The sequence below is a fragment of the Lycium ferocissimum genome, chromosome 10 (genome assembly GCF_029784015.1).
Source record: "Lycium ferocissimum isolate CSIRO_LF1 chromosome 10, AGI_CSIRO_Lferr_CH_V1, whole genome shotgun sequence".
Lineage (NCBI taxonomy): Eukaryota > Viridiplantae > Streptophyta > Magnoliopsida > Solanales > Solanaceae > Lycium > Lycium ferocissimum.
In genome coordinates this window covers 24,391,703-24,417,900 of record NC_081351.1, presented here as the reverse complement: position 1 = coordinate 24,417,900, position 26,198 = coordinate 24,391,703, and the positions used below count along the sequence as shown (strand labels likewise).

The 26,198-nt window shown below is 36.1% G+C and overlaps 2 protein-coding genes across 12 annotated transcripts; one reads left to right on the top strand and one right to left on the bottom strand.

Moving 5' to 3' along the window:
• The first annotated feature begins 304 nt into the window (after positions 1-304).
• Positions 305-4,002, top strand: LOC132032918 (sterol 14-demethylase). The gene is made up of 4 exons (XM_059422722.1): positions 305-462; positions 830-1,306; positions 2,412-2,691; positions 3,054-4,002. The coding sequence occupies exons 2-4, from the start codon at positions 842-844 to the stop codon at positions 3,770-3,772; spliced, it is 1,464 nt and encodes a 487-aa protein (XP_059278705.1). The 5' UTR covers positions 305-462; positions 830-841; the 3' UTR covers positions 3,773-4,002.
• Positions 4,003-5,333: 1,331 nt separating this feature from the next.
• Positions 5,334-24,615, bottom strand: LOC132032916 (histone acetyltransferase HAC1-like). 11 transcript variants are annotated; one of them, XM_059422712.1, is made up of 18 exons: positions 24,369-24,615; positions 18,990-19,332; positions 17,476-17,584; positions 16,873-17,143; positions 16,270-16,782; positions 15,616-16,170; positions 14,339-15,462; positions 13,256-13,552; positions 12,806-13,084; positions 12,037-12,165; positions 10,414-10,614; positions 10,173-10,315; positions 9,702-10,014; positions 9,168-9,307; positions 8,260-8,338; positions 7,789-8,181; positions 6,656-6,873; positions 5,334-6,015 (listed from the first exon to the last, which is right to left on the bottom strand). In XM_059422712.1, exons 2-18 carry the CDS (start codon positions 19,178-19,180, stop codon positions 5,901-5,903), a joined length of 5,070 nt encoding a protein of 1,689 aa, XP_059278695.1. In that variant the 5' UTR covers positions 19,181-19,332; positions 24,369-24,615; the 3' UTR covers positions 5,334-5,900. The 11 variants fall into 11 exon arrangements, with proteins under 11 accessions (XP_059278695.1, XP_059278699.1, XP_059278698.1 ...); XM_059422716.1 differs by having other exon boundaries at positions 14,339-15,456; XM_059422715.1 differs by having other exon boundaries at positions 15,616-16,164.
• Positions 24,616-26,198: the final 1,583 nt, after the last annotated feature.

Genomic DNA, 26,198 nt, shown 5'->3' with positions numbered 1-26,198 from the left:
GTTAAAGAAAAAGTTATTTAACTCCCTAAACTGATCAACCTTCGTACAAATTAGGACGGAGGGAATAGAAGATAGCAACTATCTCGTAGAATTAATCAAGATGCGCAAACTGATCCAAAAAAAAAAATTAGTAAGAAGGAAGTAGGAAAAAAATACCCAAATATCTAGACCCAACTCAAACTCTCACGTAAAGATTTTAATAATTCAGTTGATTGGCTATCTGAACTTTCACGCTATAATCTCTCCGTATGTAATTAAAAAAAAAATTAAAAAAAAAACTCAAACTCTGGTGCATGTCAGACAAAAAAATAAAACAGATGTGCATAGTCAGCACTGGACTAGTAGACTGAATCTACAGCTATAATAGTAGTAGTACAGAGAATGCAAAAATCCTTAATAACCTCAAGTAATTGCGCCTCCATTATGTACTGAAAAATTCTCCATTAATCCTTCTTCATTCAGGTATCTCATTACTCTTTCTCTCTAATTTTCTCTTTTATAATTGCTTCAAAATCTCAGATCTTTATGTTAAAGTTTCAATCTTTTTCTCTAAATCGCACTTTTTTTTTTCTGTAGCCATAGCTATGGAATTATCAGATAACAAAATTCTCAATGTGGGGTTTTAATCTTGATGTTAAATTCTCAATCTTTATGTTAAAGTTTCAATCTTTTCTTTAAATTTCAGGTCTTTTCCAGTAAAGTTGCAATCTTTTCTTGAATTACAGCTTTTTTGAATAAAGTTTCAATCTTTTCTCTAAATTGCACCTTTTTTTTTTCAGTAAAGTTTCAATCTTTATGTTAAAGTTTCAATTTTTTCTTTAAATTTCAGGTTTTTTCAACCATGGAGTTAGGTGACAACAAGATTTTGAATGTGGGGTTGCTATTAGCAGCCACCTTTTTGGTAGCAAAACTCATATCAGCACTAATTATGCCCAGATCTAAAAAAAGATTACCACCAGTAATCAAATCTTGGCCATTAATTGGTGGTTTAATCAGATTTCTCAAAGGACCAGTAGTTATGCTTAGAGAGGAGTACCCTAAGCTTGGAAGTGTGTTCACTTTGAATTTACTGAACAAGAACATTACTTTCTTTATTGGTCCAGAAGTTTCTGCACATTTTTTTAAAGCCCCAGAAACAGATCTTAGTCAACAAGAAGTTTATCAGTTCAATGTGCCTACATTTGGACCTGGGGTTGTGTTTGATGTTGATTATACAATTAGACAAGAACAGTTTAGGTTCTTTACTGAGTCTTTAAGGGTTACTAAGTTGAAGGGATATGTGGATCAGATGATTATGGAAGCTGAGGTACTAAAAAGAGTCTCATATTTTATCTTATGTTATCTTTTCTTGAATTGGGTGATGACATTTATTGTTTTTTTATTATTATTGTTTGCTTCAGATTTAAGTCTTGCATGAATGGTTTTAGTGGACATGGTGTCATTTAGTCCAGATATCTTTTGGTTGGTATACCAAAATGCTATGATAGAACATATAATAGAACATATATATGACATACTCCCTCCATCCCAATTTATGTGATGATGTTTGACTCGGCAAGGAATTCAAGAAAAAAAGATAAAATAAGTCACAGATATTTGTGTGGTTATGAATCAAGGGTCATTTTAAAGTTAAATTGTTATTGAATATAGAATGTTGTCATTCTTTTTGGGACGGACTAATAAGGAAAGAGTGTTACATAAATTGGGACAGAGGGAGTAACATATTATGAAAAGTGGGCTCTAGAAAAAGTTGGCTGTAATAGTGATATGTTGTTATGGAGGATGGTTGTTATAGAGAGATCTGACTGAATATGCGTATTTTATCTGAAAGCAGTGATAGTATCTGAAAATGGGTACTTGTCTATGTGACCAAATTGTGCTTCTCAAGATAATTTGACCCGTGTCACTCTTAATTAAATAAGAAAATGTTTATATCGGTTGCCTTATTTAGGATAATGTCCTTGGATCTAAGATCACAAAGGTAGGGGTAAGGTCTGCATAAATCCTACCCTCCCCACACTGGATATGTTGTTGTTGTTGTTGTTGTCCGTGGATATAAGAAACTCTCTTACGTTCTTGGATATTTCTTTCTTTTCCCCCTTTTCTTTTCATTGTTTTCCTTGTGATTGTTTTTGTTTGGTAATCACTTGTTTTACTCTTTTGAGCTATGTTCCTCGGACTCTCCAAAAATTCTGTTGCATGCATGTTGAATCCTCCAAAAGTAGTGCTTTTTGAAGGATCCGACACGGGTGCAGTAATATTTTTGGAGAGTGGAGCAACATAGCTTTTGGTACTTAAGTAAAAAAGAATAAGAATCTCCTGCCAGATCCTTGGCCTAGTAGGAAATGCATGCTGCCATTTCTTACTGTAAGATCTAAAGGCTTTGTTGTTCTTTCTTTTGACAAATGCAGGAGTACTTCTCCAAATGGGGTGATAGCGGTGAAGTGGACTTAAAGTATGAATTGGAGCATCTTATCATACTGACAGCTAGTAGATGTCTGTTGGGTGAAGAGGTTCGCAATAAACTCTTCGACGATGTGTCTGCTCTCTTCCATGACCTGGATAATGGGATGCTTCCAATCAGTGTTATCTTTCCCTACCTTCCGATTCCAGCTCATCGCCGACGTGACAATGCCCGGAAGAAGCTCGCGGAGATCTTTGCAACCATCATAAATTCTCGAAAACGTACAGGTAAGGCCTAAGGTTGTCAAATAGGCGGGTTGGGCTGAATTTGGGCGGGTTAAAATGGGCAGGTTATTGACCCGCCCAAAAGTTACTTGGGCTAAAATGGGCTAAAAAGGGGTTATAATCCAACCATGCCCAATTCTTACTAGTAAGTTTTAATTTCTTTTTTTGTCCTTTTATAATTTAAAGTACCTAATAAAAAAATCTTTATCATTGCTATATATAACATATCAAGTAAAATAATGTCTTTTTAAAAATATTTTGACAAGATTTCTTGTGGGTCAATTTGGGTTGCATATCAGCCCATAAATGGGCGGATTGAGCTGTATCATGTTTTCATAGGTTAATTTTGACACCGCTACGTACAGGCAAGGCAGAGAATGATATGTTACAATGCTTTATCGACTCAAAGTACAAAGATGGACGGTCGACTACAGAGTCTGAGATCACAGGTCTTCTAATCGCTGCTCTTTTCGCTGGGCAGCACACCAGTTCCATCACCTCCACTTGGACAGGGGCGTACCTCCTGTGCAACAACAATTACATGTCTTCCGTTGTAGGCGAGCAGAAGAATCTGATGAAAAAGCATGGGGATAAGGTCGATCATGACATCCTTTCCGAGATGGAAGTCCTCTACAGATGCATAAAGGAAGCCCTAAGACTCCATCCTCCACTGATAATGCTTCTACGTACTTCGCATAGTGATTTCAGTGTTACAACCCGAGAAGGAAAAGAGTATGACATTCCTAAGGGCCATATTGTTGCAACATCGCCTGCTTTTGCAAACAGGCTGCCACATATCTACAAGAATCCAGATACTTATGACCCTGATAGGTTCGCTCCCGGTAGAGAGGAAGATAAGGCTGCAGGAGCATTCTCATATATTTCTTTTGGTGGAGGCAGGCATGGTTGTCTGGGGGAACCATTTGCTTATCTGCAGATAAAAGCAATATGGAGTCACTTGCTGAGAAATTTCGAGTTTGAACTGATCTCGCCTTTCCCTGAAATTGACTGGAACGCTATGGTTGTCGGTGTCAAAGGCGAAGTAATGGTGAAGTACAAGCGCCGAAAGCTGTCAGCTGAATGAGCGGATAGCGTCTCTGCATGAATGTAGTAACTTAAGATCATTTATGTTGGTTGTTTAGCCTTATTTCTGTTTTTTGATGTTGACTTCTATGTTGATGTTGGTCTTCTTTCTACCCTTATTTTGGAAAAGTTTTAACCTGTTTCTCTTGAAGATTGCAATGACTAAGAATTATGTCACTAGAGTATGCTGTTTTAGATCTTATGATTTAGTTAAGTTTGTGTTTTCTTCCATTGGCTTTTGTTGGAGATCTGGATGTTATCATACTCGCACCAACAAGAAGTTAATTCAAACTGTGCAGGAACCTTCTGAAGAAGGTTAAGTTTCCCAATATGGAGTTTGTTCTGTTATTCAAATTGACGTGTTTTTCAATAGTCAAATTGAGGTTTTTCTGTTCAAGTGTGAGTTTAAAGATGTGAATACAACTTGTTTTGTGATAAACCAAAATAAGCAGCATACCACTTGTAAGGTGCAAATGCTCATGACAAAAGCTATAGCTGAAAGCAAGAGCACAACCTTATTTCTTAATTAAACCCACCGAACAAGTGCAATTTGGACTATGGCTTTGACCCGAGCTATCCCCAGTTCAGGATAGCAAGGACGCAATCTTATTTCTTAATCAAACTCATCAAGCAAGCGTGATGATCGACCATGACTCCAACCCAAGCCATCTCTGGCCCATCTCATGGGCCTTGCGATAGACAGGATATTGGTGTTACCTTACAATAGCTCCCCGACACTTGCCAGACACATCATATTGTTCCTGAGAATGGAATCCACGAACTTGGCTTTGATAACGGTCATAAGGCGCCTTCCTGAGATGTCTTGAAAGGGCAAGTGAGGTAGTGCGACTAACTTGCGAGTGATTACTTTCCGCCAATTGAAGGCCTACGACGTACGCTAAGCTAGATTGTTGGCAGGGGTGGAACTAGCATAGGACTTGCGGGTTCGGCCGAACCCAGTAACTTGGTCCAAACTCTGTATTTTTCTTGAAAAAATTACTATTGAATATGTATAAATTATTAATTTAGGACCCAATAACTTAAACGAATTAGAATTTTGTACCCACATGCTTCAAATCCTAAATCCGTCTTTGAATTTGTCGGTGCCGCATGGAAAAGCCAATATCAAAATCACAGAATGCAAAGAGAGAACTCAATGAAAATTTACTTGCATTAAAGAAACAAGGATTACAAGAAAGCCAAAATGTGCCTAGGGAAGAAGATACCACTACATAGATTTCTTTCGCAAGACAAGGTTAATCCAAGTGAAAACAATGAAAAGATCTTCCTTCGTAAGTAGTCATTTGGCGTATCGTATGTATGTTTTAGTATGAAGTGTAATCTTATAAGAAGGTAGCTAAAGGTGTAACAAAAAAGTGATGGTATAAAATAAGCAATTACAGCCTTTCAAAACTCAATAACCTGCATGGTATTTTCCTCCAAAAAGACATGGGCTGCATAGATTTATTTGGAAGCGCATTACAGTTTTAAATTCAACTCATATCATCATCATCATCATCATCATCATACCAATAAAAGTATGTCGGACCAACATTGCAAAATGGTCAAGCACACCAGTTTTAATAAGGAATTGTAACTTGCTACTCGTAAAGTACTTTGCATTTTTAAATAAAGAAAAAACATCTACAAGATTAATTCCAATCTGAGAACATGGAATAGAATGAGACAACTAACTATTCACACGAGAAGGAAAACAGTTGTCCTTCCGCATGTTTAATGCATGATAAAATAAATCAGGAAAACAGGCACATTTGCCCTCGAAATAGTTACTATTGCTGGATTACAACAGAATAAAATTAAAAAATCACTTATGAGCTACGGACGGGGGGATGCTCGGCATCCTACACTTCCGGAGATGAATTGTTGACGGGAGCAACTCGGATGATACAAGCATCACAATGGGAGATAACACAAAGACGACCAAGTGAAAGACTAGGTCCACGACGGAGATAACCCAGAGACGACTATAAGTGATGGTCAACTAGAAACAGCAATTCCTTCTAGAGTAGCCTAATAGAAATGAACAAGCTTGTATGTTCGTCAGCAGTTTCCTGTACATTACGAGATCTTTTCTTCCAACGATAGTCATTACAACTTGTACCATATGGTCACCCAGCACTGTTGGCAACCTCTGCAGCACGTTGTCTCATCATCTCCATAACAGCAGCCCGCCGCCGAGAATCAGACTGCTGTTGTAGCCTCCGAAGATGTTCTTTCAAATCTCTGCATGAATGGTAATAACGTTGCAATTTTTATGTTGTGATCAGATTTAGCTGACATCTTAACACTGAGATTAATGGAACCAAGGGGGAGAGGAGGGAGGGGAGGGGGGGGGGGGGACAAAGATAGGGGTAAGGTCTATCGGAAACAGCCTCTCTAACCCCACAAAGATAGAGGTAAGGTCTGCATACACCCCACCCTCCCCGGACCCACTTGTGGGATCACACTGGGTATGTTGTTGTTGTTGTACTTCTATAATGACCTTTACTGCTATTACTACTGCTACTTCCATCATCAACCTCGAGCTAGTTTTGTTCGGCTATATGAATTCTCACTGCATTTGATTCCAATATTTAATAACTTGTTTTATTACTATTATCAATTGTTATTTTTAGTAAGTGATTACAAACACACTTGCATATGGGAGCTTCTCCCAACATTATTTATCTTACAAAAAAAGATGACTACAAACACCTATACCAGGAAGTAATGGCCAACTGACCAACCACCAAGGCTCATAGCATAGTGGTGGTATTAGTGGGAGTCTCCCACACAATAGGTGTGACCGTTTGAGTGCGATGTCCACTCCATTCCCACTTCCCTTCCCCAATCCCTAATGAAAAAATTTGAAAAGCCAACTGACCTGCATCGTGGCACATGACAATCAGATACTTTGCATGCACGAGCATGAAGTTGTAGTAGATACCACATTTTCTTACAGAGAACACAACCTCCTGAAGCACGTACTTTGCACTGTATACCATGGCGGAAAAGCCCTTTAACTTTCCGACAGTTTGGATATTGACAATGAGAAGAGCGGCACTGAGATGCGTGCACCAAAAGCTCAAGCATCTTCTTAAGCTGCAGAGTCATATTGCAAGATCATTTCAGACTTCACATGTCAAGCATAACAAAGAGATTAGCATAGTAACAAGAATGTTTTATCATACACAACCACAACCAGGGATACACGAGGATAATGCCTAACCCTGTGATGCACTGCTTATCCTGATGAAATGGAGTCAGATATAAAAAAAAGTTGATACTTGAAATTGGGCACCTTTGAACTGAGCCAAATACAAGAGTCTCCAATGGGAGTTCATAACAGTTCTAAAACTGAACTCCAGATGCCAAGAGCTTGTAGTCGTGGCGCAAAAAGAATAGGCTCATATAAGCTAATGACCTTTTTGTTTCTGTACCTATCGGTAGTACCAGTTAGGTGGCCCTTTTTGGGTTTGTTTCTGGGACATTTTAGCTTGCAACATTTACGCATGTTTAGCATATGAGTTAATATCTTACTAAAAAGGGCAAAGAATATCATCACATGTTCTAGAAAAGTAACAGCAGTCTCCATGTAATGATTTTGGGGGAAATTAAAATCTCAAATGATATCATATCATTCCGAAAGGAGGATCCCTTTTGCTTCTCCACAGCAAGTTATGTTGACTCGCAAGTCATTTGGATAAAATAACTTGACAGACAACTTTAGCCCAAAGGTCGTGAATAGACTAGAATATCATCAATGAACACTGTCAAGAAACAGTTAGAAAACCATGTTTCATCAGATCCATGCAACCTACAGGAGCGTCCGTTAACCGGAAGAACAAAACAGAAACTCATAAAGCCCACTGAGAGCCAGAAAAGCTGCTTTGGGAACTGATGGCTTTTTTTTGTGTGGGGGGCGGGAGGGGGGGGGGGGTGGAGGTTAGTGAAATTGAGTAACAGAAAACAGCAAAAAAACCACACAACCAATATTAATGGCCAAGGGGAATGCACCTGCAGAACTCGTTGTTCCCTAGCTTCTTTATTCTGAGCATCACGCTCAGCAATGGATAAGTGAGGAGTTAACTTGTGAGGATGATCAACTCCACCATCCTTCTGATAACAAGCATTACAAACATCATAATCAGGGCAAGTTTCACACCGCCAACCTTGACCGGTTTCTATGTCAAGATGACAGATATTGCAAGTTGTCACAAATGCTGGTGCAGTGGGATTATGAAGGTGGTAAAGAACCATCATTGAGGAATGTTTAGCACGCCGCAGGGTATCATATTGGTAATGGTTTCCTTGACAAAGGCTCAAAAATGCCTGCCTTGTATCAAAAAACTCACTCTCAAGAATGCCATCTTTATCCTCGGTATCAGCAGGTACATCATCAATTTCAGTCTGCAAAAGTTATTCCTCAATCATTAAATTCTACAATATAGCAACACTTAACAAAACAAAAACATAAGAACTACTTACTGGATAAAGCATATGAATATCCTTGTGATAGATAGGATGTCTTTCTCTGGCTTCAAGTGTTTGCTCAACTTCATAGCACCTAAAGAATAGCAGTATAGCTAACTGTTACAAAGAAAAGAATAGCAGTACATCTAATTGTTACAAAGAAAAGAATAACATGCTAGAAAAATAAGAGCTGTCCTCCTCAAACGGGTTCTCTTTCAAATTTACATAGAAAGGGCAGCATGGTGCACAAGGCATCCCGCATTAGCAGGGTCCAGGGAAGGGATTTATATAGAATCTAGCAAAAAGAACTGCAATTGCAGATTTTTTCTTCTTTTCTTTTTTCCCTTTCATGCAGAGTAATTAGTTAAGTTAACCTATTAATCAAATGTGTCTTTCTTAGGAAGAACCATATCCACATAACTTATTAAGGGCGCAGCGGAAGTGAGCTTCTTCACATTATACCCCTTGGATGGGTAAGTTAAGGTTATGTGTCTTTATACATGCTTTGTTTGAGAAGACCTGCATTCTGGAATCTCAACCTTACCTTTCTTCTTCAGCACTAACAGGGTGCCTTTAACATTACTAAGAAAAATACGAACCCCAAGGTTTTGGCGATTTTGGTTCATGAAGATATAGCTTAGTGGTCACTTAAAGGTTCATGAAGATATAGCTTAGTAGTCACTTAAAAATTAAAAGTCCCTTTGGATAATCAATCAAAAGACAAACAATGACTTTTTGTTACACATGAAAAAAGACACTCCGGGTACTTATTGTCTAGCTTGATTTTTCTCTGTTCCCTTTTCAGATGAAAAGAAGATCAGGGGTCGTCAATTCACTTTCAATTGTGTAATAAGTATGACTCTTTATAGAATAGAAAAGTTTTACTACTCTGATAAATGAAATGAGAGAGGCAAGACTCGTACTTGTCGCAAAGCTGAAAGTTCTTGCATTGTTTGCATACCCAACGATTTCCGGATACCATTAAAATACAGCAATGAGTACACGCGTGCTGCAAATGGACCATAATGAAATCTTCCTTCATTGGAGAAATAGTTTCACCAAGCTGTGACAAGTAGAAATTTGTGAGGACACAAACGAATGTATAGATAAAAAGACATTGACAGTCCATCAGCTTTCAACACAGGGAGCAAAATAATTTTACAAAAAGTCGGTGCTTGGTAGGAGAGTAGCAATATATTCAAGAGGAGCATCTATAGAGATAAAAGGAAAAATATTAAAGAGTTTATACCGTTCAAAAATCAAAGCCACAAACCATGATGTTTCTTTTGATGAATACAAATCATATTTAACAGCAAATCAGTCAACAAACATTCAGAGAGAAAGTAATTAGGAGTAAATAAAGTGTTTAACGGCTAAAATTGTGCATTAGCAGTAGATCTTTAGATGCATTTCCACAAAAGATCAGATTAATAAAGATGTTTAGAGGCTAAAATTACTTTGTGCATTAGAAGTATATCCTTAGTTGCATTTCCAGAAAGATCAGATTGACCAGATGCTTTAAGAGCTCTTTTTGATATGGTCTTCTTCATAGCTCCCTTCTTATGATGTTTCCTCCCATCTTCTTCTTGTTGAAGTTGAAAAATCATATCCTCTGCTGCACCAGGCCAATAGTCCCCATCAAAATATGGCAGGCGAGCTGCAGTCACTTTAGCTTTACATTCGCCCGTGGAGATGAAGAAATGGTCATATAAATTTGTGAGATCTACAACAATATTTTCCTTCACAGCTTTTCTTAACATTGATAAATACCTGAATTATAAGAAAGTAAACCTAGTCAAGAACATACCCCCAAAAGAGCAACATTACCTCACCACATTAGAAGTTCATCAAAACAGATAACAAAGGATTTGAGACTGAAGGACACATTCTAAAAAATTGATAACACGTCAAAAATTTATTGAGCTCACCACTCTCTGAGCTTGTCAGATTTTGGGGTTTTCTGGATTTCTGGGTGGCAATATAATATATAATCTTCACCCTTCAGTGGAGGACAAGCCCATATATAGCAACTTGTGAAACCACGCTTTTTGCAATATTCTAAATATCCAATCTGGAATATAATCAAAATATAACAAGAATACCACTATAAGAACCAATAATACAAATAAAGAAAATCAACAAACAAAAATGACCGCAGAAAAAGATTACCAATATTTCATGGTACACATATGTACGAAGAGCCTCGCCAGACCATGCTTTGATCTCTGGCCTGAAATATTTGACCGAATCTAGATACGAGAGATAAACACGGCGATGATTTGGTTGTGCGCATTCAGATCCAAATTCCTGAACATACATGCCAAAGAGGCATACTTCTACACCCTCAATTTTCTGAAATAACAATAACACCTGAAGGATGCAACTTATTAGTCAGCACTCGAACTCTGATCACCTAATTGCAAGAGAAATAAGCTAAGAAACGACAGACAGAGATCTTAAGACCAAATGCTTGACCTAACACCCTAAGACAATATAATAGAGTGTAATAGTTAAGCAGAATTTATCTAGCCAATCTCAACTAGTTGATCGCGGAGTAGTTAATCAATTGATTTATTATATTTATCGAAGAATAATGAATAGAATCAGTCCACCATTTTATTCCCAAAACCACCATAAAAAATTGACCTTCCAATCCAACCACTGACTTAGACTTTACTGAAGCATAGGCTCCCCCAAATAATCTCTCCACTACAGAGCTGGAACTACTACAAAGTTCAAGAGTATTGAGTCACAATTCAGGTCAGGGAAACACGAAATGGATGAATATGGAGTGAACCAAAACAATTTTTACCTATATAAGACACTCATCAAATTGCACACTAGAAACACATAATGAGGCGCATGTTATAGAGATGTCTATCACACCAATAATTCATCAATAATGATGTCTCACAAACCAATAATCCATTCTCTACCAACAGATTAGATCTACTTTAGATGTATGAATATCTGGTATTATTACATTTCAATTTCCTTCCTCATCAAAATTGAATTTCCTTCCTCAGTTATCTTATTATCTTGTTGTTTATGCTTGTTGCTACTGCCTCCTTTTTATCTTGCTTTGAGCTGAGGGTCTATCGGAAACCGCCTTTCTACCTTCCCAAAGGTAGGGGGTAAGGTCTGCGCACACACTACCCTCCCCATACCCCACTTGTGGGATTACACTGGGTTTGTTGTTGTTGTATTGCACCCAAAATATCACCAACAATTATGTAACGATTGGATAGTTTTTCAGAGAAACTTGTTACAAAAGTTTCTTAAAAACATTTAGTGCAAAACAATGATGACTGCTATTGGAAAACAATTGTCTCAGGATGAGATGTTTCTGAACTCATTAAACTTGTTGTATAACCAAATATTATATGAACTTTCAACCAGACCCCTTACTGTAGCTGAACGTTATACATTATCCTTGACAACATGCATTAAATTAATACAAAAGTACTTACTATATAAATATAAGAAACACATTTTAAAAAAAAAAAAGAGTAAATAATAATTACATTTTGAAGAAAATAACATAAGATTTAGTTAATTTAAAGTATCTTAACATAGTCATATGAAAGAAAAATATGAAATTGGAAAAAAAATAACTCACGAAGAAAGGGGGCTCAAAGTAATATTTAAAAGAACGTGACTATCGTAGCTTTGGTTTGTTTCAAACAACAAACACGTACCATCTTCTATTTTTGTTTAATTCTGTGAATATGGTCCTTTTCACAGCCAAACAACTTTCTTTTGCAGTAAACAGAAGAAGGGCCAAAAGTGTACCTTTGATTTATATGGGAACTCCAATGGATAGTTCTCTTCTTGAAAGACCTCGAGAAACCTTGATTTCACTTCTAACTTTTTGTCTACCGATGACACAACTCTTACAACGAGCCCTTCAGCACCAGGAACCTGGAGATAAGAAACATACGCAGAAGGTTAACTAGACATACATAAGTGAACAATTGCCGATGAACATATCAATAAACAGAACTTAGAAGACACACCAAACAAAACATTTATCCACGAGGAAATGAGTTTCTATATTTTACTATGGAAAAGTTTAAGCAATTGAGCAGTTCAATCCACAAGCTAATTTATCTCAGTACTTAATATTCTCTAAGATGAGCTGTCTATGAGGTTATCCAAATCTCTAAAGAAACACATAAAACTGCAAATCTGAAGACAAGACATTTTACTCTTTTTCTTTTTTGAAGAAAGAAGACAAGATATTTTACTTCTATGTCACTTTTTGTTACAAGGCTGAAGCTATTCCATAATCTGGACTTAAGCATAAACAACTATTCTGGTTAAAGTAGTGAATGCAGCATTCACCATAAAGACCAATGTGAGCTTTATAATGTTTGGAGTACCAAGTTTTGTTATGGCATGACTTTTGTCCCCTTGATGATGACTCAATCAAGACTATATTACCTATCACAACAATGAAATCGGTGTCCACCAGTATCAATGCATCATGCTCTCATCTTAAATCAATGAAAGTCTTTAACATTTTGACTGGACTGTTCAAAACTCAAGCCAATTGACTTACCTCATCAGAATTTTTTCCTTCACGTATTGCTCTTCTCTCTCTTTCTTTCTTCAAAACGCGATCTAATCGTTCCTCAATATGATCACTGAGAACTGTCCGAGGCAGATCTTTCGCTCCAAGAACAGCACTTTGTGGTAAGGGCTTCCGTTCACCTCTTTCAACCTCTATAATATAGCAATTGGGACAGGTATACTCAGCCTGCCCACCATCATTCCTCCTACCATTGAACAATGCACAAATCTGATGTTGCCAAGCTTCACACTTATCACATTGAACCCACTGCACAAACAGCAACTTTTATTTTTAACAAAAATAACAAAACTAATCAAAATTCAGAACAATGAAGAGAACATTGTGAGCTACTGAAAAAAAGGTGTAGAGCAGGATTTTTCAATTAATTTCTTCAAAAATGAGATCTTCTGAATAAATTCCAAAAGGAGAGACAAATACCCATTCTTCAGTTTCCTCATCATTTTTCTTTTTCTCCATCCTCGCCTTTGGAACAGTGGTCCCATCAACAACAATGGTGTCTCCACGAGCCTCATTATAGCATGGAATGCAGAAGTAGTGTCTAGTATCACCAGTTCCAATGGTATAATACATTGCGTTTCGTTTGATACGAGCACCACAAGGAGTACAATATATAGGCGGAGGTTCAAAATTTAGCTTCTCAACTGCACATAATTGACATGAATTTTCACTCATGGAATGTTCCATTGCTTGATTTTTTTCTGCTTTTGCTTTGCTCTGCCAAGTAAAAAAGAAATCAACATTTCATATCTGGAAATAATAATATATACTGATCAGAAAATCAAACAAAAAATGTCGGTAGAATAAATGCCACAGATACTGATAATTCAGCAATGTTTCGTACCACGTCGCAGTGAAAAGTAAAATTATTGTCTTTTGAAGTTTCTAAGAGGGTGAAAGAATTTAAGTAAATGTCCTTTTAATAGAGTAGGTGTTTCATTTCTCATCAACTATAAATGGATACACCATATATTCCTTAGGTCCAAAACTTACCTCCTGAAGGATTATAATTCACTACCAAGATACACATACTAGATCGCAAATTACATAAATTAGTTTATTATTGTGTCTCAGCTCTGTATATCAAAATAATGCTATACCACTTTGAGGGTGTATCGTCTTGATAGAAAATTCAGCTCGCGGGCGATAAAATATTTTATGACTCAACAAGCAGATCAGCAAATACATTTTAAGTCATTTCATCTCAATGCAATAACTAGGTACATGCAAAACTCAGTTCAACAATGAACCAATGAACGCATAACCCTACCTTAGCCAAGTTTAGAATCGTTACAAATTTCTCAAAACATGTATGCATTTAGTCTTTAAAGCAACCACCACCCCTTTTCTAAGGCAGCTCATGATTTTGACTATTAATGATTTTAAAAAAAACATGTTATTACGAAAAGATTTAAAACATTAATCACCAACTCATATCGAAACACATGATATTTGGCAGTAAATGTGTATGTCAGACAACTAACAATAGCATGCAAGATAGACCTGGCCAACCCATCGCCTCAGACCAATAATGTGTTCTCGGACTTGCTCTGGGGTGAATAATTCAGTCATTGATACACCCTTTATTGTAGGCTTCCCAGACTTGGATCCACTGGTGCTTTCAGGGGGTGCTGACGTATTTTCCTGTTTAGGCTGAACAATGTCCTCCTCAGTCTTAACATTTTCCTGTTTCACAAGTGAAGCTGCATTACTTGATACAACAGGATCACCATCCGGCTTTTGAATGCAGGTACCATCCAAATTGTCATTTCGTATGTCAATACTCCCGGGACTGACTTGCACAGCCATAGCAGGAATTTCCATCATTACGTCAGTAACTTCAGATTTCACAGCATTGCCGTGCTGTTCAACAAGCTGGGCATTTTGGGTAACATGAGACTGGCCGGCGGAAACTGACATAAAACAATTTTCAGTTTCCAAGATAAGAGATTGAGAAGGTTGCTCAATCTTCGTGCGCTTAAGAGAAGGCTGCAAATCTTCTGTTTGAACTGGCACTGAACTCTGCTTGGCAGTCAACCTGGAAGCAATTTCACCAGCACCATAGGATCTACAAGTACCATTAGCGGAATTTGGCATATCCGAATTACAGCCAGGACGAGCAACTTTCTGCTGTGCCCGTACAAAATTCCTGACAGGAATGCAAACAGGACACTTTAGATCTCTGCACCGTCTATAGTGATTAATCAAGACCCTTGTTGCAGGGCAACGAGGATATTGACACTCAAAAGTGCTGCATCGTTCCATATGCTTCACAAGTTTTTGAGCTTTTATGCAATTCTGCTCTGCACATTTCCCTTCAGGAGCAGAACATCCACGTGCATGAGTCAAAAATAATAGCCACTTCTGCTGATTGTAATATTGTTGTTCACGAGGAAGGTTATTAAATCTGCAGATGGAGCTGCTTGAGTTATTTGTAGCAACTTCTCTGTTACCAAAAGCTTGACCGACCGGTGATCTCTCTGTGGACAAATTATTTGGATAAGCTTCCTCCTTCCTGGAAGTTCTCTGACACAACTCCTCTTGCAAATTTTGCTTATCTGAGAAGCTACCTGGTAGTTGACTCCCGTCTTGCGACTTGGAATACCATTGACCCTGAAATACTGCATCTGAATGAACCCCATTAGAGAAAAAGCTGAAATGACTCTTAGAATCAGTAACAAACTGTTGTGAATTCAACAATTGATGCTTTTGTTCTGAAGGCTGAGACACTGACAAACAGATATCCTGCTGACTAGACTGAGGAGGGAGCAACTGAGTACCTTTAGAATGGTCTTCAACAGAATTTGGCTGAATCTGATTTATGTCGGAAAACTGAAATTGCCCAGCATTGACCCGAGACTGTTGAGCTTCATCATGATTTCCAGGCTCAGACTTTACCTGAATACCAAGATCAGAAGGTAAATGAGATTGAGCAAAAGCATTGCTCCTTGACAAAATTTGGTGCTGCTGATTTTGCAGCTTCTGTTGGAGTTGAGATTGAACAAGTTGGTGTTGCTCCTGGAACTGCTGAGGCGGCTGTTGACGGTGTTGATGCTGATAGGAAGATAAATGGTTATCTCCCACTGCATGCTGGGACTGAAAGTTCATCTTCGCTGACTGATCAACTGGTTGAACCTTTATATTTGGCATCTGCCCAGAGGCAATCAAGTTTGACTGATTGGTAATCAAAGGAGAGTTTGTTTTGGACATGGACTGTAAGGCTACAGCAGCAGGTTTTTGATTATTCATGACCATTCCCACAGAAGAAACAGGAAGACACAAGTTTCCAGACCCCGAAGTCTCCGCATGGCTGATACCATATCTATCACCTGTCACTAAAAAAAAGAAAAAATTAGTTCTCATATATTATTTGAAGCTTGCAACAATCAGACTGCAGGAGTTATTTTATCAGTACTTGTTGAGAGTGGGGGTACCTTGCATTAATGGTTGATGTTGCTGATCAAAATGCTGCGGCAACGACTTTGGAGAGTTCCCGTACGTGGTTGCTGGTATATAGCCATCAGACGCTGAACCATTCACCAAATGCAAATTGTTTCCAATCATTCCAAGGCCCCCGCCATTCATAGGCCCTGTTGACTGTCCATAGGATCTATTCTGAAATCCTGACCTGATTCCACCACCCACATGGCTGCCAACTGTATGCAGTATACGGCTGTTTTGAGCAGCAACATGCTGCTTTTGTTGCAGAGGCTGTGAAACAATTGTGGAATCAACACTAGAAAATGCAGCTATATTACTGGGTGAGTCCAAACTCATGGAAGACTGTGCACTAGAGTTATTATTCAAATTAGCACCACCACTGGAATTAAACCCAGGAGTGGGGATCATTTGGCTTGTCATTCTTTGTCCACTCATTGATGGCACCAAATTATTCCCACCCGAACTGACCATGAAATTGGAAGTTGGCTGTTGATATCCATTTGTCACTGCAAGGATAAGTACAAAGTGAAATAAATCCTTAAATAACCTAGAAAATAATTATACCATCAGCAGAACTAAAAGAAAAGCAAATGTACCACTGGAAGACACATTAGCCATTGGCAAGAAGCTTCCAGTGTTGACAGTAGAGGATGCAATGGTACTCCCAGAAGCCATGGAACTGTCAACAGACGATGTTCCAATTAGGGCCGAATTCGCACTTTGCGCCATGCCTGGAGTTGGTATCATTGTACCAATGGAGCCAGAAGAGCTAACTCGAGAGAATCGTTGATTTTGAGTGTTCATCCGAAGGCCTTTAATCAGGCCATGTAAGCGGTTCTCCAAAGTTGATAGATTCAAATACTCCTCCTAACAACATGACAAAGCGCTAAGTCAACAAGCAAAATAAATAGAATATATTTTCATCATCACTTTCTAGGGGTCTTTTAGCTCTATTAGAGATTCTCATGCCAGTAGCAAATATAGAGAACTTCTAGAGTTATAGTACTTTATTTTTATTTTTGTTTTTGTTTTCTATAATGTTGGCCTGAGATGAATTTAAATGGGGAACATGGTCAGAAGGATTCATATAGCCGACCCTAACTTGTTTGGGACTGAGGCGTTGTTATCGTGTCATCGTCTTTTTATCATAGCAAAAACACGTAAACAACTACATAAAGAGCAGAACTGAAATAGAAAACCTTTGTTGAGGCACTTTTAAACAAGCCCTCCTCCAAGCGTTTAACTATATCCATAACCTTCTTTGGAGGTTTCTCATGGGCTTGCTGCCGCTGCATGAGATACTCGTAGCTGAAAACAGCAAGGATTCAAAACTCTCATCAGTTCTCACCATCATAAAGCTTATCAGAATTGCAGTAGAATCAATTTCATAAATAGTGGTTAAAAGATTCCAAGCAGGTTTAGAAGAAAGATCATGAACAACACAATCAAGCATCTGCTGGGATAAGCATAGCAGAGGAAACATGAAATTAATGAACCAATAGGCAGAAAATAAAACTCTTTACCTGGCACACAGAAAATATCCAGCCACCAAATGAATTGTAGAGTCATTAAAAGCACTCAACAGAAAATATCTGCCTAAGAAAATAAAAGCTCTTTACTTTGGCACACAGAAAATATCTGCCTACCAAATTATATACTCTTTCATGTTATCAGCCAATAAATGGGGAAAAGGAAAAACTAAACTGATCAATGGTAGTTGTGCCCAAGAAGAATAAAATAAATACTCACAAAAAGGGGCTGACCACATCATCAGCACAGTAAATATCAATTTACTTGCATTCTAAAAGGGCTAGAACCTCCCAAAATCCATGAATCAATATATATCACATGCAAGCAGATAGCAAATCTGTACCGATGCCCCTCTGCAAACTTAAGTAGTTCATGAACAGTGCCTCAAAGTTCTCTCCTCACTCTTCTTTCATTGTTGTACTTAAATAGGAAACACCATACTCTACCATTCTGAAGTTAAAGTTTCACCCTAAAAGGATCTCACAATCAAGGATCAACTTATATTAAAATTTTACACTAACCTGAGAGAACAGCTTGCATTCTCGAAAAATGTAAGTCAGAAGAGAGTCATAGGAGGAGCCAAGCAAATGAATAAGTATCACATTAGTCAAACAATCACTGATGACTCCTCTGTCTTCCGCTCTACTTGGTCACATTTCATTCAACTACTAACTAAATTGTCTTAAAAGCGCTTTCTAAAACTAGAAGGTTCTCTAAATATTACCTATCAAAAAAAAGAAGGTTCTCTAAGTATCATAGTCTGACTAAATGTCAAATGCGAAAGGATCAACATGATTTACCACTAACGAGAGACAATACATGGAAAAGACTAGGCTGTCAAAAGAACAAGACTAGAAATGATGTTGAGAAAAAACAATCCCTGTAATGCAGATACAACACAGTTTATAGAACATACCTTATTCTCATATGACCTCCTGACATATTCTACAGGAAAACAATATTTTGTTCCAAAGGTGAAGGAGAGCTAGTTATAAGATATCGCTCATCACCTTTGTTAAATTAGTCTTCACATTGTTGATAAGTTGGTTATTAACGGCCTGTTACTTTAGTTTATCTACACCATCCAACTCCCACACCCCTCCCTGCCAAAAGCAACAGAATAATGGAAAGAAGAAAGCACCTTGGACACATTTTAATGGATGCAAAGAACATACTTTCTTACATCTTATTTGATATAAAATTTCGAGCTTTCGAGTACTCAGGCTCAATATTTGGCATATTACTATGGACAACCGGATTTTGCATCTGCATAGAGAAAGGATTTCCGCTCTGCTGGGGTAGCCCAGGCAGAGAAGTGCCACTTTGATTTGGAACCTGCCCTGAGATCTGCCCTGCCATATGCTGCAAATTCATTTTTATCTTGTATCCTTCTAACAAACATGCACTTCATAGCACATACTATTAGCATTCCATTAAATAGATGAGAATCCCACACTTTGTAAGCTGGGTGGGCATACGCTCATCCAACCAGTTTGCCGTGAAATAAGTTTACGATATCCGTAATGCTGCAGTCAAAACAATACCAGAAAATAAGTCAAAAGAGTGGTCTACTTGATTGGTCATCGCACATAAAAGTACATGAGGTAACAAGACAATCAAATAACCATAATACACTGGTACATATTGAAACTATATCAGTAGTGCTCAGAAAGGACCTTGCTAATTAAGAACGATCAATGTGAAAAATCCTTAAGAAAAAATACTGTTGAAATAAATTGATACAGGAAAAGAATGACACTAGCAACAAATACTCAATCCTCTATTCTACGTTAAAAACTGGATGGTTTTAGCTCCTCAATTCAGTTCGGAAAAGAATACGTAACTCAGTACATTCCTTTCTGATTACACTTGCAATTTCAGACTCGTTGAACAACAAAATACACTCATCTATTCGTGAAGCTAATATTACAATCCCCGGAAATTACTTGATTGAGTTCCTAACATTTCCAGCTTGACCTCAGTCAGACCCCCAAACCAAAATAACAGAGGAGCAAGCTCCACCAACTAAAGACGTGTTAAACCATTGTATTTTTATATGTTAACCAATTTTTAAGGAAATCAATACCTGAACAGACAAAAAGAGCGAGTTTCTCATGAGGGCACAACAAGCCCCAATTTTTAAAAGCTAAAATCAGCTTCTGAATATGGAAGCAACCAACTCCACTATGAGCATAAATCCAAACACAAACACATATTGGAAGCATTTTGCTTACATTAGAACAGTCACGGTATTGGATCTTCGAAATTCATAAAACATTACCAAACACTCGCTGGAATTCACCTTAGTTTGGAAAAGAAATATATAGGTCATAAGAATAAAGTACTTTCTTTCTGATTATCCTTGCATTTTGAGACGCGTTGATCAACAAAATACACTCATCTATTTATTTTTATTTTTTTGAAACTGGTAACTGTCAAAATACACTCATCTATTTGTGAAGCTAAGTTTCAATCCCTTACTTGGTTGGTTCCTAACGTTTCCAGTTTGACCTCAACCAGACCCCAAAAAGTAAAGAACAAGGGAGCAAGCTCCGCCATGTTAACCAATTTTAAGGGGGGAGAAATTAACAAGTTACATTCTTTTCTGATTATACTGCAATTTCAGACTCGTTGATCAACAAAATGCACTCATCTATTCATGAAGCTAATATTACAATCCCCGGAATCTACTTGACTGAGTTCCTAACATTTCCAGCTTGACCTCAGCCACACACCAAAAAGAAGAGAACAAAGGGAGCACAAGCTCCACCAAGTAAAGATATGTTAAACAATTTTATTCTTACTATGTTAACCAATTTAGAGACAAACAGAGCTAGTTTCTCAATGACAGTACAAAAAGGCCCTTTTTTTCAGCTAAAATCAGCTTTTTTACTCCAATATGAGCATAAATCCAAACAAAAACACCTACTCTTAGCATTTTGATTACATTTGAACAATGAGAGTACAAAAAGCCCCAATTTTTTCCAGCTAAAATCGACTTCTAAATATAACCAGCTACAATATGAGCTAGTTTCTAAGTAAAGACACAAAAAGCCCCAATTGTTTAAGCTAAAATCCACTTCTAATTATAGAAACATTTAGCTACAATATGAGCTTAAATCCAAACACAAAAACACATATTACTAGCATTTTAATCACATTAGAACAATCAAGTCATTAAATCTTCAAAATTCATAAAACATTACCAAACATTCACTGGAATTCACCTTAGACTTCTAACTTAACTGAGTTCCTAACTAAACACATGTTAAATCATGTATATTTATATGTTAACCCAATTTTTAAGAAAAACAACACCTAAACAGACAAAACTAGCTAGTTTCTACAAAAAGCCCCAGTTTTTTCAGCTAAAATCAGCTTTTTTACTCCAATATGAGCATAAAACCAAACACAAAACACACACTGTTAACAGTTTGATTACATTAGAACAATAAAGTTATTGAATCTTCAAAATTAACAAAACATTACCAAAAACAATACTTAAACAGACAAAATGAGCTAGTTACTCGGTAAGGATACAAAAATCCCCAATTTTTAAGCTAAAATCAGCATTTTCACTCCAATATGAGCATAAATACGAACACAAACAACATATTACTAGCATTTTAATCACATTAGAACAATCAAGGTATTAAATCTTCAAAATTCATTAAACATTACCAAAAACAATACTTAAACAGACAAAACAGCTAGTTTCTCAGTAAGGATACAAAAAGCCCCAATTTTTTTCAGCCAAAATCAACTTCTAAATATAGAAACATTCAGCTTCAATATGAGCATAAATCCAAACACAAACAACATATTACTAGTATTTTAATCACATTAGAACAATCAAGGTATTGAATCTTCAAAAAGACATTAAACATTTTTATTGTTACAATTTTTAAGACTTTTGTAACAATACCTTCTTGATGCATAATTAGCAAGTTCATCTTAAAAAAAAAAAAAAACATTCTCTGGAATTCACCTTAAAATTCTAACTTAACTGAGTTCCTAACTAAACACATGTTAAATCATTGTATTTTTATATGTAACCCAATTTTTAAGACAAACAATACCTAAACAAACAAAAATAGCCAGTTTCTACTAAAAGCCCCAATAATCCAGCTAAAATCAGCTTTTTGTTTGCATATAGAAACATTCAGCTACAATATGAGCTTAAATCCAAACACAAAAACACATATTACTAGCATTTTAATCACATTAGAACAATCAACTTATTAAATCTTCAAAATTAACAAAGCATTTCCGAAATTCACCTTAGATTTCTAACTTCCAGCTTAAGCTCAGCCAGACACCAACTAAAGACATGTTATACTATTCTATTTTTTTATGTTAACTAATTTTTAAGACAAACAATACCTAAACATACAAAAATAGCAAGTTTCTACAAAAAAACCCCAATTTTTTCAACTAAAATCAGCTTTTTGTTTCAATATGAGCATTAATCCAAACAAAAACACCCATTTTTAGCATTTTGATTACATTAACACAATGAGAGTACAAAAAGCCCCAATATTTTTCAGCTGAAAATCCACTTCTAAATATAGAAACATTCAGCTTCAACATAAAACACATACTGTTAACAATTTGATTACATTATAACAATAAAGTTATTGAATCTTCAAAATTAACAAAACATTACCAAAAACAATACTTAAACAGCAAAATGAGCTAGTTTCAAAAACAAAAAGCCCCAATTTTTTCAGCTAAAATCAGCTTTTTGTTTCAATATGAGCATAAATCCAAACAAAAACACCTATTTTTAGCATTTTGATTACATTAGCACAATGAGAGTACAAAAAGCCCCAATTTTTTATCAGCTAAAAATCCACTTCTAAGTATAGAAACATTCAGCTTCAATAATATGAGCTTAAATACCATACACAAAACACATAATGTTAACAATTTGATTATATTATAACAATAAAGTTATTGAATCTTCAAAATTACCAACACATTACCAAAAACAATACTTAAACAGACAAAATGAGCTAGTTTCTAAGTAAAACCACAAAAAGCCCCAATTTTTTCAGCTAAAATCAGCTTTTTAATTCAATATGAGCATAAATCCATACAAAAACACCTATTTTTAGCATTTTGATCACATTACAACAATGAGAGTACAAAAAGCCCCAATTTTTTTCAGCTAAAAATCAACTTCTAAATATAGAAACATTCAGCTTCAACATGAGCTTACTATTAACAATTTGACATATGTTAACAATTTGATTACATTATAACAATAAAGTTATTGAATCTTCAAAATTAACAAAACATTACCAAAAACAATACTTAAACAGACAAAATGAGCTAGTTTCTAAGTAAAAACACAAAAAGCCCCAATTTTTTCAGCTAAAATAAGCTTTTTGTTTCACTATGAGCATAAATCCAAACAAAAACACCTATTTTTAGCATTTTGATTACATTATCACAATGAGAGTACAAAAAGCCCCAATTTTTTTTCAGCTAAAAATCCACTTCTAAATATAGAAACATTCAGCTTCAATATGAGCTTAGTGTTAACAATTTGATTATATTATAACAATTTATTGAATCTTCAAAATTACCAACACATTACCAAAAACAATACTTAACCAGACAAAATGAGCTAGTTTCTAAGTAAAAACACAAAAAGCCCCAATTTTTTCAGCTAAAATCAGCTTTTTAATTCAATATGAGCATTAATCCAAACAAAAACACCTATTTTTAGCATTTTGATTACATTAACACAATGACAGTACAAAAAGACCCAATTTTTTTCAGCTAAAAATCCACTTCTAAAAATAGAAACATTCAGCTTCAATATGAGCTTACTATTAACAATTTGATCATATTATAACAATAAAGTTATTGAATCTTCAAAATTACCAACACATTACCAAAAACAATACTTAACCAGACAAAATGAGCTAGTTTCTAAGTAAAAACACACAAAGCCCCAATTTTTTCAGCTAAAATCAGCTTTTTAATTCAATATGAGCATTATTCTAGCATTTTGATTACATTACAACAATGAGAGTACAAAAAGCCCCAATTTTTTTTCAGCTAAAAATCCACTTCTAAATATAGAAACATTCAGCTTCAACATGAGCTTAAATACCAAACACAAAACACATACTGTTAACAATTTGATTACATTATAACAATAAAGTTATTGAATCTTCAAAATTAACAAAACATTACCAAAAACAATACTTAAACAGACAAAATGAGCTAGTTTCTAAGTAAAAACACAAAAAGCCCCAATTTTTTCAGCTAAAATCAGCTTTTTGTTTCAATATGAGCATTAATCCCAACAAAAACACCTATTTTTAGCATTTTGATCACATTACAACAATGACTTAAACAGACAAAAATGAGCTAGTTTCAAAAAGCCCCAATTTTTTTTTTCACTATGAGCATAAAAATATTTTTAGCAATTACATTATCACAATCTAAAAATATAGAAACATTCAGCTTCAATATGAGCTTACTATTAACAATTTGATCATATTATAACAATAAAGTTATTGAATCTTCAAAATTAACAAAACATTACCTAAAATTCACCTTAGATTTCTATGAGCATTAATGAATAATAGTAACCTCTATTGAAGAAGATAATGATTAGGTTCGGCAAATTAACGAGCCTGTAAAGATCGACGGTGATCGGAGGTTCGGCGGAGATGGCGGCAACGGTGGAGATTGGCTGACCGTAGTTAGGATGAAATAGCGATGATGAGAACGAAAAGGAGAGTTGGGAATCGTTGAAACGATAGAGTCAAAGGGTGGAATTGGAAAGCTTGGAGGTACGGATGGACGTTCGTATATATATTAGGGGTAAAAGAGTAATTTAACCCATCTGATTTTTTCTTTTTCTTTTTTTTTTATTATTGAAGAATATATTATTATTATTGGCGGAATAGATAGTTTACTCCTGATCTTGAGGTTAAATTCCTTCGATACATCTTTTCAATATTGGCAATTTCGATTACATGCCGATTTTTTCACCATTCGTATTCAACCGTTTCTTCTTAAAAATTGTATTACGCGCGACGATCGGAATGGGTCATGTGCCATAACCGACCTTTTAGTATAACCAACTTCTAAATTTTAGATTGGAGAATGAAAGGAGACTTGAGAATTGGCGGATTGGAATTAGAAAGCTTGAGGTATGGATGGAGGTTCCAATATATCAGGGATAAAAGAGTAATTTAACCCATTTCATTTTTTCCATTTTTCCTTTTTTTTTTTTATGAACAATTACTCGTATTTAAGAATATATTATTGGCGGACTACATAGTTTGCCCCTTATCTTGAGGTTAAATTCCTTTGATACGCCTTTCCAATGCAAACAATTTCTTTTACATACCAATTTTTTTACCATTTGTATTCAACGACTTCTTCTTAAAAGTTTACTACGCGCGTTAATTAGTGTGCGACACATGTTATAACCGCGCTTACTATCACCTTCCAAAATTTTAGATTTGATAATGAAAGAAGACTTGAGAATCAAGAGATCATAGAGTCAAAGGGTGGAATTGGAAAGTATGGGGTATGGATTGGGATGGTATATATCAGGGGTAAAAGAGTAATTTAACTCATGTCCTTTTTTCTCATTTTTCTTCTATTTTATATGCATAATTACTCCTATCTTAGTTGGGATTTGATTTTCAAAGAATATATTATTGACGAAATACATAGTTTACCCCTAGTCTTGAGGTTAAATTCTTTTGACACATCTTTCTAATACGAGTAATTTCTATTAGGGAAAAGTATTCAAAACACACTTAAACTATGACCAAAATTGTCATAACACACCTAAACTTTGTGGGGGTCCTATGACCCCCCTGGACTTATTTTTTGTGTATTATTTACGCTTTTATATGGACAAAGTCACCAAAACTCAAACGAGTGTATGCACGCGCCCCCTAAAATGTTAAAAATATACGCCTTTTCATTTCAACTTTCCAAGTTTGAAAACCCAAAAAAACTCCATTGTAACGACGAAATCAAATGGGTCTTTTTCGATATTATATAGGATTTGTGACATTGTCGTCATTGAAAACATGATTATCAATTGTGGATTAAGATTATAGAACCAGTAAACAAAAACTCCATGACTCCATGAACAAAGCTTGAAGTTGGATCTTCAAATTCCGGATTTGATGACTAAAATTCTTGGTTGCTGATTGTTTGAAGCTGAACTCGAGCTAATAAGACGTCTGAACGTGAAGAAGAGAATCAACGACTCCATGATCTGCCATGAACAAAGCTTGAAGCTTCGAACTCGAATTTTTGGGTTGCCGCAAATGAGCTCCATTTCGAGTAGGTGATATATCAAATGAACCAGAATGTCGAGAGGAATTCGAATATGAAATTTAGTGAT